Genomic DNA, 19,348 nt, shown 5'->3' with positions numbered 1-19,348 from the left:
GTTTGTGTTGTTTCATAGCAACTAGAGGCCACTGGTTCAGCTGGTGTTTGACCATGCATAATAGGAATATCAGGTTATACAGAAAGAGAGAACCAGAGAGAGAGGGATAAGGAAAGAGAGAGAGAGAAAGAGAGAAAGTTGAATCTGAAAGCTGCTAACAACACATGCCCTTTAAGAACGAGGTCAGTGCTATGTGGTTAGCTTGAGCGTCCTCTTTTGTGTTGCCCAGGAAAGCAGCCTTTAAGTCAAATTCAATACATACAGACAACAAGGTTACCGGTGTTTGTGGGTTTGTATCTGTAAATATGGGTTTATGGCTGAAGAGACTAGGCTTGTTACAGTTAAGCCACTGGCAGATTTGGGTTATTCCCACAAACATGACAAATACTGCAACAGAACTTGAGAAAAATTAAAATGACTAAACTTTAATGTGTTCCTTTTTTGGGTATACCAGCAATGATGCCTGAATAAATAATTAAAAATAAACCTGAATGATTTCATTGATTTTAAACAGATTTTTAGTACCCATATTTTGTAAACAGTGTGTTTTTGGGAACTTTTCTTTTCACAATCTGTTTACTGTTGTCAGACAAAGTATTTGAACGTGTTTTGCAATTTCATCTCATTACTGCAACACACTAACAGCCACTGAGCTTTTCTTTTTACTTGTGCTACATAACATTTGGTTCACATCCTTACAGTTTACAAGAAAGACATTCAGATTAAGATATTCAACAGTTAATTAAAAACGCAGTCTTGGTACTGAGAAATACATACTTGGACACATAGCTGTAATGAGAATTGGGATAAAAAAAATGCCAAAAACTTTTAAATAGAAAAATAAAAAAAACTTTCCGCTGTATGTAGAGCTCCAAAAGCTCTAGTAAATTATGTGAATATTTTTTATGTGATGCTTATGACACTCAAATATTTATAGACATGTTTCCTGTCAGAATGAGCTGTTTGCGTATGAATCTGCACATGGCGCGTGTGTGTGTGCATGTGTGTATGTGTGTGTGTATATGAGACTGCACCTGCACTTTGAGAAGCAGGTCAGCGTTCTGTGCGGTCAGCTCTTCCACCTGCGCGTGTAGCTGCTCCAGGCTGTCTGAAGGGGCGGGAGAGCCCGTTTCAGCCTGAGCAGACGATGCCACAGCCTCTGTGCATCGAGAACGCTTGGACAACAACCTCTCAGCTCCTGATAGCAAAAACGTAAGCAAGTAGGTCACTCAACTTCATGCTGGAACTTGAATCTTTATTGGTGGTTCCTACAGGGAGGTGGGACTTGGCAGAATTGTGCAAACAGCCACTCTGTATTAGAGATATGCTGTGTTGTTGTGGTCTGACACAAAATAAAATACAAACATTAAAAAAATGGCAGAGGTTCACTAGTTATCAGGGACATGGGAAGTGGGCGCGCTGAGGGTGCTGCAGCACCCCCCTGTATTATTACTATTACAGTAGTAATAATAATACAGAGATCTGAACTTGAGTGTAGCAAACAGCCATGTGTGCTTGTTTTAGAGTGGAGTTTTTTTCTATTTTTTCAAAACCTGTGGTAGCCGCTTTGGGATGCTACAATACACACACGTTGAGGTTTAACGACAGGAAGTGTATGCAGAGATAGAGGCCAGTTCTGAAGCCCAAAGAAGCCCGATATTGTTAATAAACTTTAAAAAGAATCGGCTATATAATATTTATATCTCCCAGTCAGTGTTAAATCTCCCTGTGTGACTGTGCACAAGGCATAATTGGTTACTACGACACATATCAGTATCTGATTGGTCACTGCTCAGCTCATCTGCATAAAGTTTCATGAAGAATGAGAGAGCAGAGAGAGGATGTGCATCAGTGGTCCGATGTGTCAGTTATATGTGTATATTGTCGTCTCTCGCCTCATTATAGTGCAGTGTGACACATTGTGTTTGATGTAAATGATAAACAAAATTCAGATTAAAGGCTAAAAACTTTGCAAGATGTTATTGTTCACGTCACATATGTGCTACTTAAAACTTCAGCACCCCTAATGTAAAACACATTTTTGGATAGTAAATAAATGCCTACATTTTTGTTGTACTACAGACTGACATCAAACATCTCAGTGACTGAATTATGCACAAGTTTTGAAAAATTGGGGGAATTCCTCTTTAACAGATCCACAATTGCATTAAAAAGAAAAAGACTATAATAGATCTTTTGGATCTTTGTGGGTCATCTGAACACTGGTCACTTTGTTGTATGAGAGTCACTGTTTGTGGTTGTATTACTCTGAGTTGGATCTGCTGATGGGCAGGATAGTGCTCACCTGGGAAGTCCAGCATTTCATCTGGATCGTCAGTGTCCTCTGAGTCACAGCCTGCTCCACTCAGCTGAGCTCCCCTCAACTCCTCCAGTGCCATCCGCAGGTGATCACGCTCTGCCTCTGCCTCTCTCAAACACTCCCTCAGTGAGCTCAGCTGAGGCACACACACACATCAAAGCACAAAGACGCAATTCAGACCATATCTGTTAATACTGTGAAGTACGGTACTGTGAAAAAGTCAGAGACCACCCTTTATGTCAAAATGGCCAAGTTATTCATTTTTCAATGTTAGGAAAAAAGTAGAAAACATATATTAAACTGAAAATTACATGAAAACCTCAACAACTACAACACCGTGATTTTTTCAGTATCTTTGCCTTTATTATAGCTTCCATTCTTTTCAAGAAACTTGCTATCAGTTTTTTAAAGAAATCTGCAGGGATATTTTTATACACCTCTAAAGTTCAGTCTTAGAAGTTGGTTGCATTTTCTGCTTCTGACAATCCAAGTAATACCTGAGATCTGGACTCTAAAGTGGTCACTCTATTGTTATGAGAAAACCAGCAGTGTTTGAAACTTACATGAGACTTGCTGATGCCTCGCTAGCTACTGTTGTCATTATTGGAACAAAAACAGTTGGCTTAAAGAGTTAATTTGTCCTCCTTAATGAGTGCAGTACCTCCTCCAGTGCAGCGGCGGCGCTGTTCTGTTGCTGCTCCAGAGCCTTGATCTTCTGCAGTAAACGCCCCCTCTCCAACCGAAGCCTTCGAATCTCCTCAAACACCTCCTCATCCTCCGCCTCACGCCACAAACACAACACAAATAATAAGAAAAAACAACATAGTTTGAAGTTAGCATGTGATGATGTAAGCGTACAGGTTACACAGTGCTAATTGGTGATAGCCAGTGGTTGAATTTTTAAAAAAATTAAACCTCTTTCACTTTTAGAATCATCATTTGTTTATTATATTATGATTTTCAAATTTTGAATAGACCACTCAAGTCATGCGTCATTCCGTAGTTTGCATTATACATAAATTGGGAACTCTACACTCAATTTCTCTATGACCAATATGAACGGGGTTTTATCATCTCTATTGCGCCCTGTGGTAAATAAAAATGTTCCGAACCCAATACATTTTGTCCTGTGTACATTTTTCTCCTGTACATCACTGGATCCTCTGAATTACCAGGTTGTTAAAGGGTCGTAACACTAATATTGCTACAGGAAAGCTAACGCTGCTGCCCATCAGTTTGACATGTCCTAATGTAGCACATACTTATATGTAGCTCCCTGCATAAAACCTCTTGGTAGGATATTTTGATAGTTTAATTCACCTCATCAAATAAAATCTACCAGCATCAAAACTATAAAACTGAAGCCTGCTTCTTATTCACCAGCTTCTTGTTCGAATTTTCCCCTTCCACCTTAAATAGTGTAGCAGTTATTACAACGCCTCAGGTGCCAGAATGTAACTGCTGCAGCATTCAAGGTGAAATGGGAAAATGTGAACAAGAAACAGTGAATGTCCTTATCAGAAAATAGTACCACAATTAAAAGAATAATTGAGACATTTTGATACCCTAAATCATCTTATCAGGGGGTAAGTAGTAGTATTAACCTGAATCTGAATTAACATTCAAAACGTTTTAAATACTGAGTTACTACACTGTACTAATGATATGTGCATGCTTGCTAGGACCGCTTAATGGGTAGGATACATTTTTAGAACGCGGGCAGAGTATTAGAGAAGAGTATTAAAAAGGTGAAAACCACTTTCACTCTGGTCATGTCAAGCAATGTTGCCTGAGTACAGGTCAGCATGTAGGGCTACCACACTGGCAAAGTGTGCTGGTTTGCATGTTCTTTTTTTAAAGAGGCTGCCAGTCTAATGACATCAACTCAGTGTGCAGTAGCATTAGCTTACATGTAGCAATATTCATATTTCAACTTTTTGACAACAGGGTCCAGTGATATTTGACACAAAAATGTTCACAGGACAAAATGTATCAATGTTGGAACATTTTGATTACTACAGGATGTGACAGAGGCAATTTTCAAAACCTCCATTAATTTTTTTCACTGAGAAATTCCTTTTAGACTCTGAGTCCCTTATATAAGAGCATGACGCTGACTACAGAATGGCGACAGAACTTCAGTGGTCTATAAAAGCACTTAGCTCAGTTCAACTCATGTTCAGTTTGCAACAGTGTCAACTGAATCCCCTTTCAGCCTCTAAGCTATTTTGTGGTTTCTAGCAAAATGCATAGCACTCTAACAGAGCCATCTCCCATCCTATGGAGCAATGCAGCACTGCTTACTATATGTAACACTGGCAGCTATATGTCACTAAGTTAGCTTAGCAATGCCCATCTGGAGATGCAGCAGGCAGTTTATTTACACTTAATTTTATTTTTTACTGAATTAAATATTAATCAATGTTAAATATTCATATTAAGGTAGTTCCCAAAGTTTATAAACTCCAATTTATAGTTTTACCTGTTTTTCTTAGTCCGCAGTTCTTGCTGTATTTTTAGTGCTCACTATAGAGGCCACAGTTGCCAGGTGTAACAAAAATCTCCTGCTCCTAGTTTGCTTAAAGACTCCAGACTTACCCATTCCCATTTTACACCTTCAACTGCATTTTCAAACTAGTCCAATTTGGTCTGCCCTGATCATAGCTTATTTATTTTACATGAAGAACTCCCATAGTGGGGAAATTTCACATATGGATGGAATGAAAATGCAATTAATAGATATCTTAAGTGATATCACATTAATCCAAAGGGAAAGAAAAGGGAAGATGGTGATGGCATCCCCTCGCATCCTGCCCTGGTGATAGCAGTCAGCAGGTATTAGCAGTTAACAGATGCCACTTACAAGGTTGTCTGTAGATGAATGCTGAGCCCTGGGGGCTGGGGATGGAGGGGCAGAGGTCTCTGCAGCTGGAGACTGGGTGGGTTCGGGAGGAGGCTGGCCTGGGGAAGGGGGTGTACCCTAAAACATTCAAAAGGACAGCAAATAACATGCAATGTGCAGCATTTTTGGTTTGAATATCCTGATCATGGAGCAATTCATCTCATGAGATACCTGTCGGGGGGACTTTGGAGGAGGGGGGGCTTTCCTCTTGCGGGGAGTGCTCCCACCTGGCAGGGGTGGGGGAGCGGGGGGTTGCTGAGGGAGGGAAGGAGTTAGGCAGGTAAGCAGGTAAGGTTAAGGGAAAGATAGCAATGCAGCCAGGAACACTGTTAGTCCTCTCCTATGGCATTTAAAAGGGCATTTCGGCCTAAAGCTAGCACTGACTGTTATTTGTAATGTAGTATTCTGTAGTGCAGTATTCACATAGTTCACTATTGTCTACTGTTTTTTCCACCATCGCTATTTTCTCACTATAATACCCATCATGCATTACATAAATGCACCACACAGACGTTGGGAATCCCTACAGTGCCAAAAAGTTCCTAAATGTTAGCCACTGATTTAGAATACATCTGTAGTTCTAGCTAGCATTAGTGATATAGCACTAACACTAACACAACTGGTTGTCAGATTTGTCTTAGCTACTCTAGAACTCATTAGTCACCCAAAGACCCCAAATAGTTTTGAAAACTATAAAACTATCCAAAACTTCCCTCAATTCACTCAAACCGCATACAGATCTTCATTAAGGTTATGCAGACCTTGTGTTGATGTTGTTTAGCGCACAGTATGTTGTTTAGCACAAAGAACAAAACCTCCACCGTGATGACAGTCATTTCAGACAACAGCAGGGCTGATATTCACAAAGCACATCTTATATTCACAAAACTGATCTTGGATAAGATTCCATTATATTTGTGATGGTCATTGTCACAAATACTGATTACTCCTGAGGCAGTTTGTGAACACAGACCCTGTTGTTTAAAGTGCCTACCTGCAGTTTTGTTTACTTTTATAGCTCACAGTAAGTCATACGGTGTCCTAAATCGCATCGGCAAGTCTGTATGACTTTAATGAAGACCCGGATATGGGTTGTACGAAGTTTTGGGGGTGTATTTTTACAGAAACTATTTTGATATTTGGGTGACTGTTGAATTCTAGTGTTTGTTAGCAGTGTTGGCCTTGTCATTTTAGTTCTAAACTAAAGGAGCAAAATTTGGACTTGAAAAGTTTACTATATCTGGGGTAAGTGGAAAATTGCATAAATTAGATTTTTTGCTGAATTACTCCTTTAACTGCCCACAGAGTGGTTGGTGGGTGTGCATGTTCACTTTGGAATGGATCAGCATTTCTGTGTACTACCTGCCTTTATTGCTGCATGCACTGTGATAGCTTCTGAGCCACATTCAGAATGGAATTCACATTGCTATGGGAATGTGTATTACTGATTTGTTTCATCAGAGTAACAGTAAAAGATGACTGAAGCGTGAAGTATATTGTTTTCATGTATTTTCTCATTCAAAATGAAACAGTAGTTGATGTGTGCTGTACAGGTGTATGTCTTCCTGCTTTTACACACTTGACTCAGCTCGAGAAGAACTTGACTGTTAGCTAACAATGCCACTCAGGAGCAGGAAAACTATGAACTGCAACTGGGCCTGTAGTTGGGAAGCATCAGTTTAAGCCTCTAAACTGCAGTAATGATAATAATTCAGTTATTGTTCAGTAATGACTATAAGTCCTTTGGTAGCTGAAACTAACTAGTTATGAGAGTGAGATTGAAATGTGGGCCTACATATGGACCCTTAGAGTTAAAGGGGTTCAACTGTTGTATAGTTGTATGTAAACCAGACTGGGTTATTTGCTGTATGATGCACAGTGACAGTGGTGGTGAGAATTACCTCATCACTCGCTCCCTCAGCAGCTACGGGTGCACAGGAAAAAACAGACAGCAGTGCACTTACACATACACTATTGTTTAATTATCCATGGAGTCATTGTTCAAAATGTTTGGAATCAATGTTCAGAATAATATAAAAGCAGTAAAGTGGCAGGTAGATAGATAAGTAATTGATGAATGGATGGATGAATAGACAGACAGAAAGACAGACAGAGAGGTAGATAGATAGATAGATAGATAGATAGATAGATAGATAGATAGATAGATAGATAAAAGGTTGGCTTTCCCCATAGAATCTCAACACAAAGACGATTCTTTAATGGCAGAGTGAGCATCACACTTATTGGTCTCACAGGCTACTGATCCTAACACCACGATGCTTTTGGGAAGCTGGGCCCTGAGCTGTAGATGATTTTAAAATGACTGCATAAACTTAATAAAATTAATGAAATTGCTTGCAAAAAAAAAATCTTGAGGCAGATGACTAGACTTTAAAGAGAATCCTTTAAAGAGAAAATTACGGTATATATTTTACCTTTGAATAACTTTTTGTTGTAGCAAAAGTATGTAAAACATTAAACACATCTAAAACTATATTTTGTTCTCTAGCTTAGAGAATTTATTCTGCATTGTATGAGTTGTTATTGTATATAAGATTGCAAAAATGATTCATATGAAAAGCAATTAAACACTTTTAAACAATAATGTATAGTTGTAAGTCTGAACACCCCTGGTCAAATGACATTTTATTGATTTTCTAAATGAAATGAAGCTAACACATCCTCTACAGGGAACTTTAATATGGATTTTTAATTGTTGTTTCATTTTTTTGCTTAATTTAATATAAAAATAAAACATAAAAATATAAAATGTGTAATAACTTTTTGCACAGGCAGCATTTTTAATTTACTTTTTTCAATATGTTAAATTCAGCAGTTGAACAGTACTTGTGAGTGTGAAATGTGCAGAAGTGAGCTCTCTGTGAAGGATGTGTTAACTCAGGTCTACTAATCAACAAAACATGTCATTTGACCCAGGACACCCAAACTTTTGCACACCACTGCACACACACAAACACACACACACACACAAACACTGTAGGCCAAGTTCTGAGTTTATACTAACAAAGTAAGAATGCACTGATGGATTGTGGCACATCAATCTGAAGATGGTGATTTAAAGCACTTCAGTTTCAGAATGTTACAATCAATTATAATAATATTAAATAAATAATGTTATGTTTTAATTGTTAATGTTTAACTCAGTGGGGAATCCTCAGGGCTTTCTAGGCCTTCAGAGAAGGTCTAATGATTTCTGGGAACTAAAAAATGCACGTCTAATTTTTAATTTTTAATTTTTTTAAAAACTATGTTTTATTCAATAGAGTCATGCTTGTATTTAAACTCTGCAAATATTGTTTCATAGTTAAGTTTTAAGTTATAGTTAAATTCTTCAAATCCCCACTGGAAAACAGGCCAGCCAGGAATTGTTTTTCTAAGCTAAGCAAGCCCCCCTATTGGTTAAACCTTCAAGAGCTGAAGAGACGACCTGAAACACTGTCAGCATAATTATGAAGTTAACCAATCACGTTTCAATTTTCAAAGAGTGGGAACAATTTCTGGGGTAAAATGACAGAACACATTATGAAAGTCCTAGTGGCATAGTGTCCATTTCATATGCAATTCCTAAAATACTATACTGGACATTTTAATCCTGACAAAATTTCCAACCTAAGTTGTTCCTGAAACAACATAAAATGGCCTGAAACTACCCAAACTGCTCATTTTACCAAGAGCCAAATTACATAAAATATACATAACTCATATCAGCGGCATTACCATGCGGATTCATAACATCTAATAAGAAGTAAAATTAAACTCACTTTACTTTGTCAGTACAGTGTCATGGCACTGCTACAGTGATTCATTAAGATCTTATAAGAATAACTACGATATTCACTTTACTTAAGGGCCACAGAAAACATACATATAAATGTCACTGCATTGCCACAGGGATTCATAAAATCTCTTGAACACAAATATAACACTCACTTTCCTCAGGACCAGAGAACATCTACTGAACTCTGTCATTACAGCGTCATTATGTGTAACATAATCACCACTATGTGTTTGACATAGCAAAAATAGCCTTATGAACCCGACCTAAAGTACAGTGTTACCAAAATGAAAAACAGCAGCGGCTGCTGTAAACCAGGCCTCTCTACTGAAACAGTCACTGTGTAACGGCTACAAGGGAAAACATAATAATACAAGCTTCAAGGAAAAATATGAAAAGTCTTTTAGAAACTTCATATGCCTGTGTTTAATCTTGGACGGCCAAAAGATGTGAATTTTCGTTAGCTTAGCATGAACAAACTACTAGAATCCCATAGGGACACTAGCAGAAATTAGCATTATCGTAGAGGTTTTGACATTTTCCGCTTGAATTGAAGGCCTTGCTTTAATAGCAATGCTTCACCACTGGATTCATTCCTGTATAAATAGTTTCTCTGGTTATATTTGTGTATTCAGTTTATTTATTAAAACTATTAAAAATGTGAGGTCAGATGTGAGAGTTTTACTCTCCCACTGATCTCCGTGCCCTACCGCAGACACTCCACTGTAGTGAAAGACATCCACTTAAAAGGTGCATTTATACATCAATGTCACTGAGCCTACTTCAAGGGGTCTCTCTGTAACAGCTGCATTCACTTCCAGCACCCATCAACATATGGTTCACATCAGTCTTGAGGAGCTTTGTAACTCGAGGTAGTAAAATGCTTTCCCTCTGTGTCTCGTCCTGCCACAGTAAGCTGCATCTGTGCTTTTGATCCACTTTCTCAGATTACCGGCTTTTTCAGAGAGCCTGGAAGACTCCGGTATAGGGCCGAGAAGGCGCCAGACTGCAGATGGCTTCTCTCTCTCTCTTTCTCTCAGGGGAAATGAAGGAGGTACAAGTAGAGTGTTACCTGCGTCCCCTCCTCCAGGCTGTAACAGCTGGGAAATGCGTCGGTTGCCGGCAGTGACGCTATAGTGCATGGCATCGTGGCCCAGGGCATCTGTGAGTTGCGGGTTAGCTCCGCCCTTCAGCAACACTTCCACCGTCTCCAGGCTGTCACTCTCGCAGGCCAGCATCAGAGCTGATCTGACAAACCAGAGCACAGTTACAGCATGAGAAACGTTCCAGGCAGGAATATATTCTCATTCAGTCTTGGATAATCCTCATTTCTTATTTTTATACCTATTAAAGCGATAGTTCAGTCAAATACACTTGATCAGCCAAGATGTGTTCGGTGCCCAAAGTTTGCTTTTTTTGTTTTGCACTGGAGCTATGAGGCTAATGTAGGTAAAAAGTAATGGAACCATATGTACACCAGTTAGCATCATTCAAACTACATGCCTAAATTATTACCTCATTACTTGTTAAACAATAATATTAATGATAATAATAATGACAACAATAATAATCAGTGGAGAACCCTCAGGGTCTTCTAGGTCTTCAGAGAAGGTCTAATAATTTCTGTGAAAAAAAGGTCTATAATTTTTTTTTATTTTTATTTAACAGAAACATCATGCTTATTGCATTTTAACTCGGCAAGTATTTTTACTAATCTCATTGTCAAGTTTTGTTTGGAAACAAAAGGGTTAAATACTTGAAAATGATCCAATCAGGATTTTTTCTTCTCCATGTTATCTAGGCTGATACAGCCAAGCTAGCTCTCCTATTGGTTAGGAATTCAGGAGCTAAACTGAAGGCCATACACATCAGATTATCTACCAACATAATTAGAAACTGACAGTGGAATCAACCAATCCTGATTTGATTCATAATGGGTGGGACCAATTATGTAAAAAAAAACACCACTGTAAGCCTCCTGGAAGCTCTAGATTCCCTCACAGACTGCTACGAGTGGTAGCCTGACGAATACGTTTCAGTCAGTTATTAGAAAAGGACAATAGAGGCAGCTGCTCTATGCCAGGGCTTTTTACTGAAGAAGGTACTATAAAACTGCTACACACAAAATCACCAAACCACACAGTGTATACCTGGCATTAAAGGACATTCGATTACAGCTCAAGTAGTCAACCAGCCAAAAAGACTCCAACACGACGTAAAACTCAAAACATGAGCTCCTCAGATATATTAGCTTCGGATCTGATTCCTGCTGTCACTGTGCTCCAGACATAGACAGTTTGAAAACTATGGGGATCAAAACTACGAAACATACTTTACTTACAGCTGTACAGAAGCTCTTTTCTGATGTGGAACAAAACCCACTCTTCTCCACTGCAAAGCTACTCAATCCAAAGTAGCTAACATAACATAGCTAGCTAATGCACATCATTTCAATCAACTAGATTTTAATGATTTAATTGTTAATATACATTGTACTCATTTACACCATCAATTAATTAATTCTAAGTAGGTTACCCAGTATGTATTGGTATTGGCAAGCACTTAAAAACATGTATTCATACTTTGTCAAAAAAACGGTACTGATGCATCTCTAATAATAATAATAATAATAATAATAATAATGATAGTAACTTTAAATTGACTTATATAGCATTTTTTACATGTTGTAGCTCAAATTGCTTTACAATGAAATACTCATTTGAAAATAAAATGAAAAACTAGGTAAAACAAAAATAAATAAAACTGGTCACATTATTATGTTGTTTCAGTGACATACTGTTTTCACTAAAGATATAAATTGTATGTTGCATAATTAAAAACAGTACTAGCAGCCTGCTTTAGTCTTTGAGGCCTAAAAAAAAGTTTCTGTACTTTTATCCACTTTTGTATTAAAATGGACAAAAATAGAAATTTTATTGAACAATTAAGGCATGCAGATTGCACAATGCAAACTGGTTAGGTACATTAACATTATAGATCCAGTGAAAAATCTTGCATACTTTGAACACCAAACATTTCTTGGCTGGTTGACAACATATGCGGTAAGTGGGAAACTTTTACCCAACAGTTCCTTTAACGCAACAGTGCTTTAACACCTTTAAAACAGTTGAAATTTAGGCAGACACCTATCAGTCAAAGTGAAACTAACACTTGGTGTCACATCAAAGAACTGAGAGAGGTGAAGACATTTTTCTCATGTTGTCCTTCTACATCCATCCGGTGCCTTCAGTGCACAGTACTAAACACAGGGCTGTGAGAAAGTGTTCGCCCCCTCCTGATGTCCTCTGATTTTGCATATTTGTTACACTCATTCTTTCAGATCCTCATACAAAATGTATTAGAATACAAGAACATGAGACACAAAACACAGCTTTTAAATAAACATTTTACCAGGATTTTCTGGTAGAGAGCAGAATTCTTGGCTTTGTCAATTACAGAAAGTCTCCCAGGACCTGAAGCAGCAAAGCACACATCATCACACTACCACCACCATGTTTGACTGTTGGTATGATGTTCATATTGCGGAATGCTGTGTTAGCTTTACGTTAGATGTTCGCCTTGCAGCTCTACCATGGATACCATTTTTGCCCAGTCTCTTTCTAATGGCGGAATTATGAACACTGACCTTATCTGAGGTGAGCATGGCCTGCGGTTCCTCAGATGCACATCTGGGTTCTTTAGTGACTTCGCTGGAGTCCCAGACTGAGATATTTCAACAACCTTCTTTCTCATATCCTCCAGTATTTCTTTGATCATGGGATAATGTGCTGCTTGCTGAGACTGTTTAACCTACTTCACATTGCTTGAAAGATTCTATTTAAGTTATGTTTAAATTCAACAGGTTTGGCAGTAATACAGCCTGGATGTGTTGAGTTTAATTAACCCATATCATCAACTAATTTGGTGAATTCATTGATTGAATAAATAAGGTGGCAATTACTTTTTCACACAGGGCGAGTTGGTGTTGGATTACTTTTTTTCCTTCAATAAATGAAATGGTCATTTAAAAGCTCTAAAATGCATCAGGACCTTAATGACCTTTAAGACTGGTTGAAACGATGCAGACTGTGTTCTACCTGCCCTGGTTGTCCTGTATGTTAGGATTGGCACCTCTGTCCAGTAAGAAGGAACACAGCTCAGCCCTGCTCATCTGGGCCCCGAGGATCAGTGGAGTCACCCCATCCTGAGGGAAAAACACAGGAAACTACATTACAATGTAAAACTGCAGTTAAAAACCACTGTCACATATTTACTCTGTCATGCAACTGGAAATAGTTTTGAAGTTCACTGTATCAGAAAAAAAAACATTGCAAAAATATGCATCATTCAGTATGAGCCTAATTTAAGGACACTGAGATGTGAAAATGTATGCAAAGAGATTAAACCAAAACCAGTGGTCAGCCCAAGGATTTCCAGTCCTGGGAAACTCATGCTCTACACTGCTTTGCTTTCCCTGAACAACCAATGCAAATTTTAAAGCTTTATTTGGATACTGCACATTAAATTCACTTCAGTTTTTCCTAACACTCACACTATGCCTGACCTCAACCCATAACCTAACCCAAACCCTGGTTCTGATTCTAATCTTAATCTTTCACCAGACAGTTGAGCATTTACAGATAGGCAAAAGGGGAATATCAGAATGAAGGGTGACCATTCAATTGAACAACTGAGCCCTTTTAACTGAGTTCAATTTTAAGCATGGGGGTCTAATGGACTGAGCCCGTTGTTGTAAAATGTGATATAGGAGGCTGTATAAAAAAGCATCTGCTAACATTGACAAAACATATCATGCATTGTATTAGTTACTATGAGGCGTTTTATACGTTGCATCAACATGCCTTCACATCTGGATTTCACTTGACATGATAAATCAGGCTCATACACCCCCAGGATGCCTTGTGATTGCATTACATGCCACTCAAACCACATTTGGAGGTGGTCAAAAAAGACAGATCTTGTAATCATTCAACAGAAGTGTAAACAAAATGTGTGTCAGATTTTTGCATATAAGTACGTAAGCAGAAATGCGTTTGCCGGGTGCTGATGACCAGGTGAGTGGATAAACAAGGAAATGCAAGATGGAGGACATGGGAGGCTGGAGTTATCCCAAAAAAACTTCCTTCTTTCACTTGCAGAGCGGTCAGAGTTCCCATGCCCACCATTGAAAGCATCCACAATGGGCGCACAAGTGTTGGAACCAGACCTTGGAGCAATGGAAGAAGCTCACCTTGTCAGTTGAGTCCTGTTTTCTTATACATCAAATGGGTGGCCAGGTACATGTGCATTGTTTACCTGGGGAAGTGATGGTACCAGGATGCACTGTGAGAAGAAGACAAGCTGCCAGAGGGAGTGTGATGCTCTGGGCAGTGTCCTGCTGGGAAACCTGTCCTGCTGGGTCCAGGTATTAATGACACGTGCCACCAACCCAGACATTGCTGCGAACCAGGTCCATCCCTTCATGATAATGGGTTTCCCCCAGTGGCAATGGCCTCTTTCAGCAGGATAATGCGTCCTGCCACATTGCACATGCTGTTCGGAATGGTTTTGCCTCCAAATTCCCCCAGATCTCAATCCAATTGAGCATCTGTGGGATATGCAGAAACAACAAGTCCAATCCCGGGCAGCTCTACCTCGCAACTTACAGGACTTAGAGGATCTGCTGCAAAAATCGTAATACTAAATGCCACAGGGCAGAGGTCTTGTAGGGCTCATGGCTTGTCTGAGCTATTTTGGCAGCATATTAGATGGGTGGTCATAATATTTTGGCGCATCAGTGTATGTGCTGATGTGCTTTTTATGTAAAATCAGGTTTCATCTGTTCACACTATGGATACGTTTTAGTGAAAAGTGTAAGCAGAATCCAGCCAAAGTATATCTAGATACAATCCAGACATGAGACACATGTTAACGCAAGGTTTAAAACAATTTCTATGAGGTTTTTTGTTAACTTACTCCATCTTGGATATCCAGGTTGGCTTTAAAGTCCCATAAGATCTCAGTGCAGGACAAGCATCCACTCACAGCTGGTTCAGACACACAGAGGGAAAGAAGAGAATATACTCAGAGAAGCAGAGTACTAAGTAAAGGCCATGTGGGCTACATTAACAATACAATGAGATAAGCTACAACATGCCCTACCAGCATGGTGTAAGGAGGTCCGCCCAAAACTATCTGTTGAGTCCACAAGCATCCTCTCCTGCAGGAACAAGATGGAGAGAACAACTCTGACAAATGCTTCACAGTTATTGTCAACAACATCAGCGTTAACTTTAAAATACCTGCAAATACACAGGCATGTTTTAATTTTGCATTACATTTAAAGTAAGTCTCTCATTCCCAGCTACTGAAACAAGCTCCTATATATCCTAGCTCCATATTATATCATGATTTGAATTTGATAACATTACTGTTGTACGTACAGTCTTGTTTTGCAAAAAGAATGGACATTTATTTACATTTGTCCATTTTCTCCTGTTTTGACATCACAACAAACAGAAAAAAGCTGGAAGTACATACAGAAAGTAAACTTAATGTGAAAGTGTATATTTAACTATGTAATAACTATGTAATAACTATGTAATTACATGTAAATAATGGTCTAGTGTAAATTGAATGCAAAACACAACCACGGTAATTTAGATATTAGTCTGCTTACCTGTAATAGTCTCTTCAGACATTCTGGGTGCCCATTCTTGGCAGAAAGGTGGAGGGCATTGAAACCTACGCAGATGGAGGAAAGTTAAGCAGAAACTCCAACAGTGTTACATTTCTGCTTTCTTTGTCTGACAGTGAAACGTCTGGGAATGAATTAGAATCATAACCACTTTATTGTCCAAGCTCACTAAATTTGGTGCTAACATAAACGGACAGTATTAAGCAAATAGAACAGAAATAAATGTTGGGCCGTGGGTAAAATTTAATAAATGTAGTAGTAGTAAAAAGAAACTTCATACCAGGGCAAAATCTAGATGTGAGCGCTTACCTGTACCATCCATGATGTTAATGTCCACACCATGAGAAAGGATGACCTCCAGACAGTCCACGCGGCCTCGAGACGCACACAGATGGAAGCTACAACAAAGACATCAATTTAAGCAGGTTCCTGAATTAGTTCTTCATTATAAGACATTTCTTTTAAATGCAGTACATACAGCACAAAAGCTGTAAGACTAAAATATAGCAAGAGTTTTATAGGAGTAGCTTGGTTACTCACGCTGACTTGCCCTCTGTGTCCAGTTTGGATGGACAGAGCCCTTTCTTCAACAGCAGAGCGGCCACCTTCTCTGGCTCGTCCTGCTCCACGGCCTGCAGCAGCCTTTCATCACCCTTACTCCAGTCCTGACTCTGAAATACACATTATCAATGACACACAATTACGAGATAGACAAAAGATAGTACATTAGTGGTGTGGCCATGGTTTAAAGCCTAAAAGAATAGTCTTCTCCAAAAGTTTCAGTGATATTTAATTTGAGAAGTTTTTAAAAAGGTTTTTTTTGAGAACTTTTTAATAACTTTTTATACTTTTTAATAACTTTTCACTTTTCTCTTCTTTCGTAAATCTTGTGCTCAATTTCCTCCAAAGTGCAATCAGATGTATTCCGAGATGTGTGACCCCAAACGCGCACATAAAAAAAGGAGTTTGATCCTTGACCATGCCACAGCCATCCAGGTCTGCGAGTCCATGAGTGCCTAATTGGTCTAGCCCTCAGTGTCTGTTGAGCCGTATTCCAGCTGGATTAGTTTTTCCCGAGGGGGTGCTGTAATTTGAGTGATTTCTGAGATGTGTGATTTTAATCCAGTACAACTCTGCGATGTCCATAGTCTGTGGTCCAAAGTCATCTAAATAATAATTTCAGAGCGAATTACTACTAGAATTTACCAAACCCTGAGCTCCCTTAGTAAATGCTGTAATAAACTCAATTTAACCAGATTCCTTAATGCTCAAATTCAGAACAATGGGCACCAACCCACACTGAAATGAGAGGTAAAGTCTCCTCCCTCATGCTCCTCATTGCAGTTATATGTTTTAGAGCTTTTGAACTCGAGTTATAGAAGTTTTAAACGGCGCTGCATGTACGTCCATGACATCAGTGAGCGTGAACAGCCAATGAGCTGCTCCGCTAGCCAACCAATCAGCACTCAGTAGCAGTAACGCTCTCGTCCTGCTGCCCAAATCCTATTTGCTGTAGAAAAAAGGAAACATACAGGTAAGTTTTCTTTGCGTTTGTAGTGAAACACATCCTTCTACTTTCCAAAATTAAAGAAAAGTTCTGGGTGAGTGATTTAGCTCCAAACATAGTTCTCCAATTCTTTTAGGACTCGTGGGTGCAACCTGGCATTTTGCATTCCTGTTTTTAATATAACGGGGAAAATAGGAAGAGGCTAGTCTCCTCATAAACCGACTCTGGTTCAGAAGTGTGGCACCTGTTACATAACACGATAATAAACATCAACACGATAATGAAATCCTTTGGTATGAATTGGTCAGGCAAATCACACACAGATTACATTACATGATCTCCTCTGGTCAAACAAATCCAGTGCAATTAAAGCTTTAGCTGATGTAACAGACGTGACAGTTAGTGTTCTCCTACAAGTATGTCTAGCTTTTCAATGACGCTGCTAAGTGGCTGTTTAAAAAAATGCAATGACCACCTGCTTCACGTGTCTTGGAAGAAGCACTCGCTAGCCTTCTCCCAGCTAAGCAGCAATATTAAGAAACCTAGGTAACAGGCAGAAGAACCCAGGACTAAATTTGGCATAAACTAGGTAAAAATACGAAACCAATAAAAAGGAGCGTCTGCACGTACCGCCAGTGCTCCGACACAAGGGCAGCAGCACTTCATCAGGCTCCACACCAACTCAGGATCCATAGAGCTCAGAGCACAGGCATCAGCTCATTTCTCCACACATTAGTGCTAGCAAGGCACCCTTATACAAGCATATACACAAAAATCCAGCAACCAAAAAAGTCCCAGAGGTAAGTTCTGTGCCTCAAAGAGTCAGCTCCTATACAGTTACCTTCGGGATAGTCATTCCAGTTCACTTTAAGGCTCTGTCACTATTTCAGACTGGTCAAGATTAACTAACTGAAGGCTTCAGTACCTCTGAGAATGGTTACGGTCAAACTACGGCCTAAAACCAAAAGCTAACAGCTTGCGGCACGCAGACTGGTCAAGGTTAACCAACTGAAGACTGGTCAACATTAAGTACCTAAAGCCTATTTCACCTTTGAGAATGACTACAGTCAATTCTAATTCTACTGCCTCACCTGATTGCTAACTGCTTCCTGTATGTAGTCTGGCCAAAGTTAACTAACTGAAAACCGGTCAAGATGAACTTACTGAAGCCTTCGTCACCTCTAAGCGCGGTCAAACTACTGTCTAAGCCAAATGCTATTTACTTCCTGTACGCAGCTTGTTCAAGTGCAACTATCCATATCCCGTCCTGTTCTGTTTTCTGCAGAGCTCACTGCAGTGGCTAGCTGACACAGATATATACAGAAACACACATACACACACCTCCCTCTCCCTGTGTCCTTCTTTCTCAGACCTCAGCCTGATTCTGTCGTCTCTCTCTGCTCCCCATTCCACTGTTTTTGGACGTTTTTCCCCTCTCTGTTCTGTCTAGCCTGTGCTCGGGAGCTTGAGCCACCTTGGTGTATTGGCACCAAGAGACCAGGACTCAGCAAAAAACACAGGGAGAACAGAAACTCAACACAGCTGAAGCACAAACTGTACACTAACAATGCAGCACTATACAGTTGGGGTTTAAACAACCCCGATGGGCATCAATGTACATACTAAGACACGTAGGCCTATGTGCTGTATTTAGGAGTTTAACTGGGATTTCAGGGGTGGAGGAATCCTATTTTTTCAGTGAGTGTCAACAATGTAGGAACAATATTTCAATGCAGAGGTTTCATATGGTGTTTTAAATGGAGGTTTTATACGGTGTTTTCAGCACTGATATCAAGGAAATGCAAGCAAGTCATAAAACAGAAACAAGTGATGTAACTTAGTCAATTAATTTACTCAGCTGTTTTAGTATTTTAGTGCTATCTGACAAAGATGAAAGTCACACTAAAACCTTTAAACAAGAAATGCATCAATTATGACATTTGACAAGATCTCAAGAACACCTAATGTCCTTTTCACCACTGTGCTTCGAGCTGCAGCCTACAGTTATCTACTGTTATCTAAAAGCTTCAAAGATTGTATAGAAAACTATTTATATTTGGATTAAATTACAGTAGCTCAGCTTAATTTGCTGTTAACATGAACCAAAGGTGCCAGAACTCAGCTCA

At 39.3% G+C, this 19,348-nt stretch overlaps 1 protein-coding gene across 1 annotated transcript in view; it reads right to left on the bottom strand.

Moving 5' to 3' along the window:
• The window catches only part of ankrd24 (ankyrin repeat domain 24), a 29,895-nt gene extending 11,235 nt beyond the window's left edge, over window positions 1-18,660 (bottom strand). The window contains exons 1-14 of the mRNA XM_036587393.1: window positions 17,853-18,660; window positions 16,256-16,386; window positions 16,025-16,113; window positions 15,698-15,762; window positions 15,181-15,238; window positions 14,995-15,065; window positions 13,116-13,222; window positions 10,091-10,266; window positions 7,124-7,146; window positions 5,394-5,477; window positions 5,184-5,300; window positions 2,982-3,101; window positions 2,306-2,456; window positions 1,035-1,198 (exon numbers count right to left, since the gene is read on the bottom strand). Of these exons, the coding sequence (XP_036443286.1) occupies window positions 1,035-1,198; window positions 2,306-2,456; window positions 2,982-3,101; window positions 5,184-5,300; window positions 5,394-5,477; window positions 7,124-7,146; window positions 10,091-10,266; window positions 13,116-13,222; window positions 14,995-15,065; window positions 15,181-15,238; window positions 15,698-15,762; window positions 16,025-16,113; window positions 16,256-16,386; window positions 17,853-17,915 (1,419 nt within the window). The 5' untranslated portion in view covers window positions 17,916-18,660. The remainder of the gene's footprint in view (window positions 1-1,034; window positions 1,199-2,305; window positions 2,457-2,981; window positions 3,102-5,183; window positions 5,301-5,393; window positions 5,478-7,123; window positions 7,147-10,090; window positions 10,267-13,115; window positions 13,223-14,994; window positions 15,066-15,180; window positions 15,239-15,697; window positions 15,763-16,024; window positions 16,114-16,255; window positions 16,387-17,852) is intronic.
• Window positions 18,661-19,348: the final 688 nt, after the last annotated feature.

The sequence above is a fragment of the Colossoma macropomum genome, unplaced genomic scaffold (assembly GCF_904425465.1).
Source record: "Colossoma macropomum unplaced genomic scaffold, Colossoma_macropomum, whole genome shotgun sequence".
Taxonomy (NCBI): Eukaryota; Metazoa; Chordata; class Actinopteri; order Characiformes; family Serrasalmidae; genus Colossoma; species Colossoma macropomum.
Note: the sequence above shows the minus strand (reverse complement) of the source record. Positions and strands in the feature narration are given on the sequence as shown.